Raw genomic sequence first — 12,546 nt, 5'->3', positions numbered from 1 at the left:
TAAATAGTATGATACTGCCATTTCTGCAACAAAGCATTATTTACCAAAAGAGGAACAATAGGAATGCAATAAATATTACATAGCGATTTGGTTGTCTGCTTCAGTTTTAGTAGACAGAAAGGACAGGACCGCCTACCATTCTTGGGCAATTCACACTTCACTCATTTGCAATTACTTTTAGAATACTTTCAAGACTATTACCATCATATTGTCATTATGTTAGCTGTTTCTAAGGGTAATAAATCAACTATAAAATGCTGCCAACACTGCCTCTAATCAGCTGTGAGTAAGAGATTTCATATTTTTAAGACAAAAAGTTGGCAGGCTAGGTACCCTGAAAGGGAGAAGCCTACCCTTTAAAACATAGAACATATGCAACTTAACAGTAGTGTTTAATGGACTCTATGCTCCAAAGAGAGCAGGTCTTTACAAAAGAAGGATAAAATGAAATTATCTGAACTTCTAACTGTACCTAGAATCTCAGTTACTACAGTGACTTCATTTGGATCACCTTAGGGTCAGCAGTGTTTGAGCAAATATATCACAAAACCGTCTGCTAAAAATTAATCCATGAAAGTGTGATTACAGGGTCCAGAAATACTTCATGATTAAAAAACAAATCAGTACACAGCACTGCAATTTTCAGAACATACTATGATCTGGTGTTCTTTATTTACATGGTCTTTAAGAGATTCAATACTTTTACGACTAACTAGTTCTCTTAATTTTATTTTGTGCAGACACAAATAAATACAAGTTTTAGATTTAAGGATTTCGGCTTCCCCTCCCATAAGAACACCTTCCAGGGGGGCAATCTTGTTTTATTTCCCAACTGCTAAAAATGGCATTTAATAATAGACATGGCTCAGGAGAAAAGGCAGACATTATCTAAAAATAATCACTCAATTAAAATTATAAGACTTAACAGCTGGCTACTTACACCTTTTCCCCCGAAAAATAATAACCATGATAATAATAGCAATAATAATTGCTACCATTTACGGAGCTTTACTATGTTCCAGGCACTGTGCTAAGGGCTTAAAATGGATTATGCTATTTATCCTCATAAAGTCCTATGAGTACTACTGTTAGCTCAACTTCCAGAGAAGAAAATGAAGGCAGAGAGAAGTATCTCGTCTAAGACCACAGGGTTAGGGAGTAGTGGAGCCAAGACTGCAAGTCAGGCAGTCTGCCTTGGTACCTCTGCTCTTAACCACTCTGCTATAAGCTACAAGGACTCAAAAGAACCCAAATACCAGTCCCTGCCTTCCCAGATTTCTTTATAAAGTAGTGTTAAGAGTGTAAGATGTAAATGAGAAAGAACAAGGCCAAAAACACTCCCAGTGATCCCACTAATTCTGGGAAGGAAAAAAAAACCCCAAACCCAAAAAGCCCTACACTGTTTGATGTTTCTTTCCTTAATCAAGGAAACAACCTTGCCATCAACATACAGCTCAGAGAAAGGCACGAAATAAAAAGTATCAAGAAACAAAACAAATAAAATTTACTTACAGTATCATTAGGCTCACTTTGGACTAAATGAATACAGTATATCCCAGTGAAGAAATCAGTTAATTCCTGAGAAGTTAAAAACTTCAAGACAAACAATATATACACATGTAATATTTTATTTACTGACCTCTCTGAAACATGCCAAATTCGTATGGCTAATGGAACTTTCCATGGTAAACTGTTGCTCAACACGACAAATTCCTAACAAAAAAATATTTTAATGTAGGGAATCAACATGTGAATATTACATGTAGGTGGTAAAATCAGGTTACAAATATAAGATAAATATCAGATAATATACTTCCGGTTTAATGGAAAACATAACAGCTGTGAAAGTCAGTCATGTTTAACACTTTGGTTAAGTAGAGAGAAATGAGCAGGGGTATCACAGATGTAAGCAAAGATTTAACAGTTCAAATCATCCTTAGCCCTTCTGAGAAACTATAGATGGGAAATATGTGGCAAACATTTCTGTGACACGGTGGCTTCAGGCCATCAGTGACCATTCTGTTCACGCATTTAAAGTAACTGCAGTTGGTTTTCAGCACTGAAAACCACATTCAAAGTAAGTCTTTGTTCCACAAACCAATTGTTATGAATCCCTTATATTCAAAAATACAGTTTAGATCTGCAAAGTTTAAAGTAAAGCATACTTGTCTTCACAATTACTTTTAGATACAATTGAGACTACACTACCATAGACAATCAGGTATACTGCTGTGCACAGTTAATTCCAGTTACCATATTTTATATCTGTTAGTCACCAACAGCACAAATTTTATGCTCCAGAAGAAATATATCAATCCAGCAAAATGGTTACATTTAATTTTCTTTCAAAGACAGATTAACTAAATTTAAGGAAGAATAGGCTTTTCTTGACATCTCATTTTCAAATTACCGATACAAATCTGCAGAGAAATAATTATATATTTTGCCCAACATCAAATAATCTGCAAAAAGTTTCTAAGATAGAGGCATTTCTTGCTCAATTTCCAAAAATAAATAAAGGTTTTCTAACTGAAAGCATTTACATTCCTAGCTCTCTAAAGTAAACATTCAAAAACAAGATACAAAAACAATCTCTTGGCTTCAGAATAGCCCACTTCATTACATAAAGCACTTTCTGTCCCAACACTTTTTCAAACTCAAAAGATATTTACTTCCTAAGAACATGACAATCTTCATTTCAAACCATTCAGTCCGTTTCCATGGCAACACTGCGGGATTCCTTGGCTACCATAAGCCGCATTAGTTGACTGTGGAATTTCTCAATCTTCTTTACATCTTGAGCTTGGTCTGTTCTATACACCAAACACTGTCAGAAATTTTAAAAGTACAAATTAGCTATGTAAAACTAGATTGTCGACAATGCAGCAAACGCATGACTGGGTAAAAATCTGAGAGTCCTTGCTACCATTGTTTTGCTCTATTCTCTCTGGAGGTCATACTAAGAAAAACTACACTCAAGTTTCCAAGTCCCCAGCAATTACATTCCTTATGTAATTTATAGTATTTTAAATGCCACTGCTGTAGATAAAAAACTCAGTGGACTCTATCAGAAGTTTCTCAAAAACGAGCAGTTAAATAATATGTTAAATCCTGCTGTGGTCTGATGAGAACACAAGGCCTGGAATTAGGTATTTTCTCCCTGGCATCTGGTCATAAATAACTGAGCTACATTGGAAAAGGCATAGAAAACTTAGGATCTCATCCCCTATCTGTGAAATTGTTGTGGGGGGAGGGGGAGATGAAGACAATTTAAAAAGAAAATCTAGAATCCCTTGCTTACAGCTGGTCACCACCTAAATTAAACCAGATAAATCTGTCCAACCTTGATTTTCTGAAGGTATTCACAATTTTTACCAAACCAAATTCTTCCTTGCTATAAGTTAAATTCTTCATTAGAGAGAAACTTAAGATCTGCTTATGGTTCATAAAACCATTTGTTCCAGATTCTTCAAAAATATCAAATTTAAGTTGGCAGCTCTTTTCCTCATTTTGTAATATAAGTCCATTTTTCTTTAACCCATCTTAAAGGTTCACATGAGTTTTAAACAACAGGAACTAATGATCCTGCAATAATATTCACCAACTTAAGTAATCTGGAGTTCAACCTCATCATGCCCAACTGATCTGAATTCACTCAGCCTTTAACTCACTTACTTAAAAAATTTTTATCCACGCATTGTACAAATCTGTATAATAATCTTATAAAAAGGCCATAATAATCTCCATCATTTCAATTTTAGTATACATGCTGTGGGAGAATATACATACCTTCTCACTACAGTACGACAGAAAAAGATTTTAGATCCATAGAAGACAATATTATAAATCAGTCACGGCATAAGAAAAAATGATGCACAAATGGGATTATAAAAAAGTCAAAGCCATATGATGATAATAATAAATGAAGTCTAAGACTGAGTTTTCTGAAGGAATTATTACCTATTAAAACAAATTAGTGAGGGAATATACAAACTTTTCTTTAGATGAGTCATTAGAAAATAGATTTTTACTGCTGGAGTTGATTTATACATTTACTATTTAGGAGGATGGGTTTGACTGCATCTGTGGTCCCTTCTAGATATGGACTAATTCTCAGTAGTTTTAAGAAAGGGAACAAAAGTATTTTTCATATTTAGATCTCATCACAGGAATCATCAACGCTAAACACAGTCCTTTCCAATACTGCCTACCATGGATCCTTAACCATGTTTAATCATTTCCAGGGGTAAAAAGTCATCACTTGAAGAGAAAGCCTTTTGTATTAAAATCAATTCTGCATTTTTTCCTATTTGTAAAACAGGACACACCAGTTTCTCTGCAGCAGATATATTTATCCACTCTGTAACAATCACAATTAAAATTTTTCTCGGTGTGGATGCTCAAGATTCAAGTACACATTTATTGAATCTACTAAGTCGCAAGCTAATGCAAGGTACTTTCACATTCATATTTTACTTTCCACAACAGCCCAAATAGGGAAGCAGACGGTCACTATGGCACTTTCCAGATGAGGAAATGGAGGCCCAGAAAGCCAAACTTTTGGCCTGGAGTTTTCCAAGGCTGAAACACTGGTAAATGGCTGAGCTAGGATTCAAATCTCTTGAATCTAAGTGAAGCATACTCCAGCTCAATTTACTCTTCCTTTTTCACATTTTCAGTTACTTCATCAAACTCAATCAGTTGTTGGAAGACATGGTAATCATTAAAAGATCTAACTTCATGCAACCGCACAATGAAGCTTTGAACACATATATATTTTAAAAGAATTAATCAATTAAGAAATGTTTACTAAGTTCCCTCTGGGTAAGACACCATGCTAGCCACTGGAAATACACGTTAAAACTATTACTGATCTATCTCTATTGTCTTGAAGCTCACAACCTATTAAATAAAAGACCAATGTGATAAAACAATTGTGATACACCACAAAGAGAGGCAAAAAGAAAAGCAAGAGATGAAGTAATCCTTCTGAGCTGAGTTTTGAAAGATAAGCAGCAGTCTTGCCACATTGGGGCGGGGGTGGGATTCAATATTGCAAAGATGGAAACGGAATGTCCAAAAGCACAGAGGCCTAAGACAGCATGGCATATCAAAGGAGCTCTTAAGTAACAGAGAAAAGACAGAGATTAGAAGGGATGTGAGGGTGGAGGTTACATTATGAGTGATGAGGAGCCACTGGAGGTTTTCAAGCAGGGTAGTAACAATCAAATTTGCATTTTTAGAAACCAGTCCGGCAGAACAGGATGACTGGAGGATGAACAGGGAGCAGGGACATAGTTAAGAGGCTATTCTAACAGGCCCAGCAAGTGATGATGAGATTCTAAACTTAAAAGAGTAACAGTGAAGATGCAGAGCTCCCGATAGGAAATGAGATGAGAGCTTGAATCAATAATTCCCAAATGCCTAGGAAAGTGTACGGAACGCAGAGGATCAAAACACAAGTTTTTCAAATGAAGGTACAGTGGACATGAGAGAGAGGGAAAGGAAGGGACCAAACGCGATCTGCAGGTAGATGACAGTGCAACCAAAGCTAGGAGACAGGAAGAGCCAGTTTGAGAAGAGAGGATGAGTTCCATTCTAGACAGGCTAATTTTGAGTAGTGACGTAAAGATGCTCACCTTGGAGCTAGTCAGGAAGTCAGAAAAAATATGAGCTAAATGTGCAAATTTGCAAATAGACATAGATACAGGCAGTACTGGACTTAATGACTGAATGGATTGCTCCAGAAGAAGTGGTATGAAAAGGCAACCAAGGACAGAATCCCGGAGAAAGCAATATTTACGGGGGCACATGAATGAAATAATTAGCAAAGAAGGAAACAGAAACACAGACAAAAACAAGATAAAATGGAGCACAGATGCTAAAACAATAACTTCCACCAGAGTGGTTTTCTGTATCAAAAGCAGCAGGGAGGGCAAATGAGATATGAACTGACGAGACTGTTGGGTTTGAAAATTAAGAGGCTGCTGTGGAGCTGAGGAAGAGCATTCAGTGGCATGCTGCCTGTAGGAACCAGGTGGCAGAGGCTGGAGGAATGATCGGGAGGTGAGGAAGCGACATGAGTGAGCAGACAGGGAAGGAGAGAGAGATAACCATAAAGCCTGTAACTCGGGTTCAAATACCATCATTTACTTTTCACACGCCTATAGGGAAACCACCACCCCCTTACATCTAGTTTTGGTCTCTACATTCCTCTTGCTTATGGTCTGAAGAGAGCAATTTTTAAACTACACTTCACATACCGCATAAATGAAGCAACTTAAATAATTTCCCCAAGACCCTATAAAAGTAGCTTCTAGAATGAGGTTCTTGACTTTGGAATGAAATGCAAAATAAGCATCCTAATGGGTGATCTGCATAAATTCTATGTAAATGATTTCAAACAAGTGATTAACTCAAACAAATCTGAAAGTATTCAACAAATAAAAATGTATACTTACAACTAAATCATCTGTTACTTTAATACACAAACTCCCATCAGAATGCCTATATTTGAGAACCACACGTGCCTGAAATAAAAATATATATTTAGAAACAGTGAAATCAGAAGACATTTCTCATAAATAATTTAGTCTTCAGGTGGTAGTCCTAAAAAGGATCCCTTTAGAATTGAGCCAAAACATCTAAGGCACCTTTACTATAAACTTATCATTACTGAAATGAGGTAGAAAACAGCATTTTAGTTCATTCCTATTGCTACAATTTATTTTTTAAAAGACTTAAAAAAAAGTTGGATATTTTATTTGCAGCCAGTTTGAAGAGAAGTAATGAAAATTCCCAAAATACATCCACATTCAGGGAATGTCTGTGAGACTCTTACGGTAGTTTGGCATTTCTTGCCAGTACGAATACAGAAGCAGCTGTAAGAATAGAGGGGATCACAGCATGCCACCTCAGAGTATGCCACTTTGGCATAAGGATGGTTTTGAGTTGAAGGTATTAACTCTCTGCCCTTTCTGGCTAAAAGCAGGACTTAAATTAACCTTTGTAAAGGTGACATAAATTTCCCATTGTAAAGGTGTTCCCCTCACCCTCACGGTAAGAGGTAGAGAAGGGCTCTTACCTGCCTGACAAACCTTACTAAACAAGCCCTATTTATAGCACATTTCCCAGTCACCTTCCCCCAGTTACCCCTCCCAGAAGCCTCAAACCCCTTTTCCTCTGTCCAGCCTCTTTTCCACACTTTATCACCCTTTGTTAAGATGGTATATAGACCCCAAAGTCTAACAGCCTCAAGTTACATTTTTTTATGAACTCCCATGTTTATGTATGTAATTATGTTTTTTTTCCCCTTCTCTTGTTAATCTGCCTTTTGTCAGCTGAATTGGCAGGGCCCCAGCTATAACACCTAAGAGGGTAAAGGAGAAAGTTCTTTGTCCCCTACAATACCAACACACCTAGCCACAGAGGAATGACAGGAAAAGAAGGGAGAAAAAATAGCAGAAATGGCTAGTTAAGTCCAAATCCATCCCTCAGGAAATAGTATTGCAGTCGCAGTTCATACTCTCCACTTTCCCGGGGCTCTCAGGAGGCAAATTCAGACTATTCAATCATGATGGTACAACATGATGCCTTATTAGATAAAAGCAGAATTCTGTCTTGGAAAAAGGTATCCATCAACAACTTTTCCAAATCTAGAATAGATTTTGAGGGCCATGTTACACAATACTTTCCGTATTCAGTATTTCTGTTGTTCAGTATTCTACAGTTAGGTAGCCAAGAAAATGATTTAGATATTAGCATATTCCAGTAGAAGAAGACATTTCCCAATAGAGTTTACAACTTCCATGAACACTATTTTTATTTCTTTAAATGATGGATTCAAAACAGTGCATTGCAGCAGTCAGTTTTTTGCTAAGCACTATAAATCACGCTTGTTTAGCTAGCTGTTTTAAAAAGTGCTAAATATGTACAAGCCAAAACAGGAACATAATTTTAAAATGGTTACAATGTAGCACCTAAAGCCTCAAGACAACTCTGGAAACTAAATGCAAAGAGCGATAAGAGCTGTAATCTACAGCTTTTCCCACTATGCACTCTGCTCTCTCGGGATCGCAAAAAAACAGTCACGCTAACCTATGAGATTCGTCTTAGTGAGGGAGGAAAGGGAACTCACCAAGCACTGAAGTAGATATAAATAATAACTAGGTTAATTATCTTTAGACTGATTCTATTATTGAGCTATTAAAGTCAATTTTACATATTTAAAGAAATTCAGTTCTCCAGAAACAAAAAGAAAGTGAAACTTAAAATGTACTAAGCATGACAACTATGAAAAGTTTTAACTCTCAGTTAAATAAATACTCACTGGCTTCGTTAGGAGAAACGAGAGTTAAAAGGTCTATGGTACCATAAGAGGGTCCATTTTGTAACTTAGAGGGCAATTAAGTTACCACATCAGGTGTCAACAAGAGAGAAAAAGAAATCAAGGTTCTTGCTCTCTTAGGAACTTTGAATTCCACCAACCAAAATAACCAAAACACAAGACAGCATGAATTAAGTCCTATAAAGGTAAACACAGGTAAAATACTTAAAGAGAAAACAAGTAATTTAGATTGGCGGAAAGGTAAGGAAAAAGCCTTCAGGAAGGTGACTCTGGAAATGTATTTTTTTTCTTTGAAGGAAGAAGGCAGGAGAAGGCTGAAGAAGCAGTCTGAATGAAGATGTGATGACTTCTGCAGCTTCCTGAGACTAGAGATGAGGATGGTGAAAATGGTGGGAGACAAAGCTAGAAAGACTGGAGAGAGGGTCAGACTGTGGACCAGGAGCCTGCCCTTCACCCAGCAATCAATGAAGAACCAGGAAACTGAGCGAAATCAATGTCTGTGTTTCAGAGTGTGGCGGCATGAGAGTAAAGGAGGGAGTAAAAAGGCAGACAGACCAAATAAGAGGTTAATACACGGTCCAGCAGTAACACCATCTCCAATTAGAGTGATGCAAGAGAGAATGGGGAAAGGTGATGGGCATAACCATCAGGTTCTATGTGCTGGGGAGGGAAGACAGAGAATTCCATAAAACAGATTCCAAAGAGATCTGACAAAATGTCTTTTCTCCTTTAGTCCTGGCAGTATGGACTGGCAGAAACAGCATGAACTTGGGGTTCAGAAACCTGGGTTTGAATTTTCGCTTAACCTCCTAGAGACTAGACAAATCATTTTATGTAGCTGAGATTGTTTATTCATCTACCTCAAGGGGTTGTCTTAATTGTTCACATAAATTATACACATAAATAATATATGTAAAATGCCTGTCACACAGAAGGCACTCAATAAAACTATTAGTAAAGCTCCCTTTCCTCACTCATGCCCTCACCTCCCCATATAAATCAGAGTCAAAAACCAGTAGAAGGCCATCATGAGGAGGCAGAAGCTTTTAGGCCACTGGAATTTTCTGATTGGGTAAAGAGCTGAAAGGTTCTTCCTCTCCTGCCTATTTTAGACATGATAAGTTCACAGCAATCCTCTGTAATTACATTTTATTTTCGTTTTCCCTACCACTACCACATGTGAATTTGTATATTCTTTACTATCTTTTCAAATACTTTTAGTTTACACTGTGGATACTTCCGGACAAAAATCCTGTATTGTTCTCCTGGTACATTGCTTGAATGAAGAAACAAATGGCCCTATGAACAAGGAAAGTCAATTAAATGGAGGAGCCAGAAATCGTGTCACAAAGTATTCACTTTCAAAAATATCTAACTCATTTCATCATTTATTATTATACCAATTTTATTGTAGAGAATAGAACTAATGCTTTACAGCTTCTTGTTCCTTATCTACGTCTAAAAAGTTAGCAGTATTTTTAATTAACAAGAAGCTGCTCCAAACAATTTTTACATGACAATAAAATAAAAACTCGAGAGGAAGAAAAATCAAGACCTGAATGCTAAATTCTCATCACTTGGACGACTTCGCTTTTTAATAAAAAGCTAACTTCCCGTATCCACTTATTATAATCTTTGTGGAGGCCATGAATGAATTCCAGGGATCCACAAGCCCCCTAAAATTGTTTGCAAACGTTTATGTCTCAGTGCATTTTTCTGAACAAACGGTGCAAGCATTTTTATATTCTCAAAAAGGCACTGATTTCCAAAAGATTGAGAACCACTATGTTAAGGGGCGTGGATGCCTCCAAATTAGGGTCTTTCAAGAACGTCCCGGCGGTGGCAGAAAACCATCACCGTTTTATGTCACACTTTAAGAAACCTTTACACCCTGGTATGACGGGTCAAGGGCACCAAGACAACTAAGAGACAGGAGGCCGAAACTGCAGGGGGAGGAGTCCTGCCCTCAGAGACACGTAACCCAACCAAAGCCACAAGAGGAGCTCAGGGATTGGGGGCGGGGGGTGGCAGACTGCAGAGCTGCTTCGGGCCCCGAAACGACCCTGATTTTGCTCATTTCAGGGTCTCATCGAGCCACTAATCAGGGAGGAGACAGTAAAAACAGACTTGGCGGGGTCCGTCTCTGCTCACTCCCAGCACCTCCTAGGGTGCCAGAGAAGCTCCGGGGGCCGAGCGGACGGCAGGGAAGACATCCTGACCGGGGGGTGGGGACAGAGGCAGCGGCCCCGCCGGCGATTTACCTTCATCGGGTCGGCGAGGTAGAGTTTCTCGGCCGCGCGACTGAACTCCTCCCAGGTCTGGTACTGCGGCATGGTGGGCCCGGCCGGGATGGAGACGGAGCCAAGGCCAGGACCGGAGGCGGCACGACCCGGCAGCAACCTTCCGCCCTCCGACGGCCACCAACCGACGCAGGGCCCAGGCGCCCAAAGATGGTGGCTCCTCCTCGCACCAACGGCTCGTCCCATTGGACGGCCCGGAACGCCCTCGCCCAATGGGAAGGAGGGATGTTGCCAGGAGGGGGCGGAGCCCCGAGCGTGTGGCTCTGGGAGCGGGCCCAGAGCAGTCGAGAGCAGGGAGACGGATGGGGGTCGCCATAGCGCCCCCTCTAGGACTGGAGGCGCGGCGGAGGTGGGGGGCGCTGCGTCCCGCAGTCCTTTGGGCTGAACTGCAATGGTGAAGCCCGGGTTCCTTCAACAAGGATTGAGCAGCTCAGTGATAAGTGCTGGAGATACGAGAATGGAGATGACAGGGTCCAGCTGTCACACCTACAGCCTAGTAAAGATGGGGGGGGACATAAACACAAGAGTGCAACCGGAAACGTTATATGATAGACATTTATATCTGGTCGGCAGAATACAAAGGAGAATGATGACTTGTGGGTCGTGGGGAGGCTAATAGTGACGGCACAGGCTAAATCTCCATAAACACGGTGGATGTTCAACAGGTGGGCAAGGAGGGCAGGATATCTAGGCCACTTTAGATCTGTGGCGTATTTAATGTGGCAGGTGTTTAGGGGGTAGGGGAAGAGAAGAAGCAAGGGAAGAAGTCATAGCATCACTTATGCCAGGATAAGAAATTCGAACTTTGTTCGCCAGGCAATGGGGTGACATAGAAGGGTATCTTTGTGTGTGTGTGTGAGGAAGACTAGCCCTGAACTAACATCTGATGCCAATCCTCCTCTTTTTGCTGAGGAAGACTGGCCCTGGGCTAACATCCGTGCCCATCTTCCTCTACTTTATATGGGACGCTGCTGCAGCATGGCTTGACAAGCAGTGCGACGGTCCAAGCCGGGATCTGAACCTGCAAACCCCGGGCCACCAAAGCAGAGAGCGTGAACTTAACTGCTGGGCCACCAGGCCAGCCCCAAAGGGTATCTTTCCTTAATCAACTTTATTAAGGTGTATTTTACATACAATAAAACACACCGGATTTAAACGTACAGGTTGATGCATTTGACAAATGTATAAATATATATATACCTATTGGGTATACGCAATGCCACAATGAAGATATAGAATATTTCTTCATCTCCAGAAAGTTCTATCATGCTTTTTTATGTTCAGTTGCACCACCCCAACCCCTGCCCCGCCTCAGTCACTGACCTCCTTTCCGCTACTATAGATTAGCTTTTCCTGTCCATTGAAGGCCTTTCAGCAGATTTGCATTTTTTAGGGCTCCAGCTGCACACCAAGACTGAATGAAGGGGTGCAAGCCTGGAGGCAGGGAGACCTCTTAAGATCCTCGTGCAATAACACAGGCATAAGAGACATGGATCTGAATTAAGGCGCTAGCTTAGGAATGGAGAGGAGGATACAAACTGAGATTTACTTGGTGAGTGATGTGGTGTATGCAGGAGAGGAAGGAGTAGAATGACTCCCAGACCAGTGGAGGTAGTGGTGCCATTGATGGATACATGGGAAAAGGAAGAAGAACAGGTTTGGGGGAGATTGGGGAAGACAATGAGTTCAGTTCTGGACTGGATAAGCTTGAAGTTTCTTGGGGACATCCAGCTGGAGATGTTTGGTAGCTTAGCTGCATATCTCTATTCAAAGCTCAAGGAGTGTTATGAAGTAAGAGTCATCAGCAGATAAGTCTTTTTTTTTTTTTTTTGATGAGGAAGATTGTCCCTGAGCTAACATCTGTGCCAGTCTTCCTCCATTTTCTATGTGGGACGCCAC

General features: G+C 39.9%; 1 protein-coding gene across 1 annotated transcript; it reads right to left on the bottom strand.

The window, feature by feature from the left end:
• Window positions 1-1,612: 1,612 nt before the first annotated feature.
• SRP9 (signal recognition particle 9) lies at window positions 1,613-10,786 on the bottom strand. Its single transcript, XM_004439551.3, has 3 exons — window positions 10,609-10,786; window positions 6,462-6,530; window positions 1,613-2,827 (listed from the first exon to the last, which is right to left on the bottom strand). The coding sequence occupies exons 1-3, from the start codon at window positions 10,678-10,680 to the stop codon at window positions 2,708-2,710; spliced, it is 261 nt and encodes an 86-aa protein (XP_004439608.1). The 5' UTR covers window positions 10,681-10,786; the 3' UTR covers window positions 1,613-2,707.
• Between the last annotated feature and the right edge of the window lie 1,760 nt (window positions 10,787-12,546).

This window comes from Ceratotherium simum, chromosome 36 (assembly GCF_057802395.1).
Source record: "Ceratotherium simum simum isolate JZ-2026a chromosome 36, ASM5780239v1, whole genome shotgun sequence".
NCBI lineage: Eukaryota > Metazoa > Chordata > Mammalia > Perissodactyla > Rhinocerotidae > Ceratotherium > Ceratotherium simum.
The sequence above is the reverse complement of the archived record's forward strand: the minus strand, read 5'-3'. Positions and strand labels throughout refer to the sequence as shown.